The sequence below is a fragment of the Colobus angolensis genome, unplaced genomic scaffold (assembly GCF_000951035.1).
Source record: "Colobus angolensis palliatus isolate OR3802 unplaced genomic scaffold, Cang.pa_1.0 Scaffold21, whole genome shotgun sequence".
In the NCBI taxonomy this organism is placed as follows: domain Eukaryota; kingdom Metazoa; phylum Chordata; class Mammalia; order Primates; family Cercopithecidae; genus Colobus; species Colobus angolensis.
This window is the reverse complement of record NW_012115266.1, coordinates 7,149,021-7,150,832: the sequence shown is the minus strand read 5'-3', so window position 1 is coordinate 7,150,832 and position 1,812 is coordinate 7,149,021. Positions and strand designations below refer to the sequence as shown.

At 51.0% G+C, this 1,812-nt stretch overlaps 1 protein-coding gene across 1 annotated transcript in view; it reads left to right on the top strand.

Moving 5' to 3' along the window:
• Positions 1–1,812, top strand: part of TAF6L (TAF6-like RNA polymerase II, p300/CBP-associated factor (PCAF)-associated factor, 65kDa) — a 32,515-nt gene that overhangs the window by 30,202 nt on the left and 501 nt on the right. The window contains exons 9-10 of the mRNA XM_011942785.1: positions 1,145–1,273; positions 1,402–1,812. Of these exons, the coding sequence (XP_011798175.1) occupies positions 1,145–1,273; positions 1,402–1,812 (540 nt within the window). The remainder of the gene's footprint in view (positions 1–1,144; positions 1,274–1,401) is intronic.

The following is a 1,812-nucleotide window of genomic DNA, read 5'->3' as shown; positions in this document are numbered from 1 at the left end:
ATTCTCCTGCCTCAGCCTCCCAAGTAGTTGGGATTACAGGCACCTGCCACTGCGCCCAGCTAATTTTTGTATTGTTAGTAGAGACAGGATTTCATCATCTTGGCCAGGCTGGTCTTGAACTCCGGACCTTGTGAGCCACCCGCCTCGCCTTCCGAAGTGCTGGGATTATAGGTGTGAGCTACCGTGCCCGGCCTTTTTATAGTTAATTCTTAACTACTATTTCAGCATCTTCCATAGTTACAGAATTATTGAAGCTTTCATATTCTCAAGTCAGCAGTAAGTTATATTTTTTAGGAATTTGACAATTTTGTCAACACTTTCAAATGTTCGTGCTATGGATGAATGACCACAGAACTCTGCCTCATCCATCAAAGCCCATCACAAACGTCATTTATTTGAAGTCTTGCTTTCCCCCAAATTAATCACAGGATTTTTTTTTTTTGAGATGGAGTCTTGCTCCATCGTCCAGGCTGGAGTGCAGTGGCATGGTCTTGGCTTACTGCAATTTCCACCTCCTGGGTTCAAGCAATTTTCCTGTCTCAGCCTTCCTAGTAGCTGGGACTACAGGCACCTGCCACCACGCCCGGCTAATTTTTGTATTTTTGGTAAAGACGGGGTTTCACCTTGTTGGTCATGCTGGTCTTGAACTCCTGACCTCAGGAGGTCTCGGCCTTGGCCTCCCAAAGTGCCGGTATTACAGGTGTGAGCCACTGCGCCTGGCCAATCACAGGATTTTAAATTGTATAATCAGAGTCCAAGTCTCTGGTTGGTGGTTTTTATGCAGATTGGTTGAACTGAGTCTCAGTTTACATCTAAGTGAAGCCAGTACTTGCCTGATTATATGGGGTAGCAGTAGGCAAACTAAATTTTGGAGTTGTCAGCAATGAGCATTGTGTTAGCCCTTGGCACACAGGGTAGTGATACTGGGTACACTTTTTATTGTCTACCTTTGTACCTTTATTCCCAATGCCTAGCTTAGGTATACAGTAGGTTCCAAATAAATGTATGGCTGAATATGCCAATCAGGGAATTTAGGAGGATTGAGCTCTGTCTAGGATCAGAAATAAAGGTAGGTGTTTCATGGGAAAGGGTCCTAGAGAGGGAAAGTATCAAAGAGATGCTAACTGCATTCCTTCTCTTCCAGGCAGTAGAACGAGTCCTGTACCCACACCTGTCCACGTACTGGACAAACTTGCAGGCTGTGCTGGATGATTATTCAGTATCTAATGCACAGGTCAAAGCAGATGGGCACAAAGTCTATGGAGCCATTCTGGTGAGTACCATCCCCTTCCAGCCTCCCTTCCCTGCATGAGCTTAGCAGCCAAGCAGGCTTACTTTGGAATATTTGATGGGCCCAGGTTCCTCGAATTTTTTGCCTATCTTAGTCCTCGGCTTTTACAGGTGGCCGTAGAGCGACTGCTGAAGATGAAGGCCCAGGCAGCAGAGCCCAACAGGGGTGGCCCAGGTGGCAGGGGGTGCCGACGCCTGGACGACCTGCCATGGGACAGCCTTCTCTTGCAAGAGTCGTCCTCCGGGGGCGGTGCAGAGCCCAGCTTTGGGTCCGGCCTCCCGCTGCCGCCAGGGGGAGCGGGGCCGGAGGACCCTTCTCTTTCGGTGACCCTGGCGGACATCTACCGGGAGCTCTACGCCTTCTTCGGTGACAGCCTGGCCACACGCTTCGGCACCGGCCAGCCTGCACCCACGGCTCCGCGGCCGCCCGGGGACAAGAAGGAGCCGGCGACAGCCCCGGACTCGGTGCGGAAGATGCCGCAGCTGACGGCAAGCGCCATGGTCAGCCCGCAGGGCGACGAG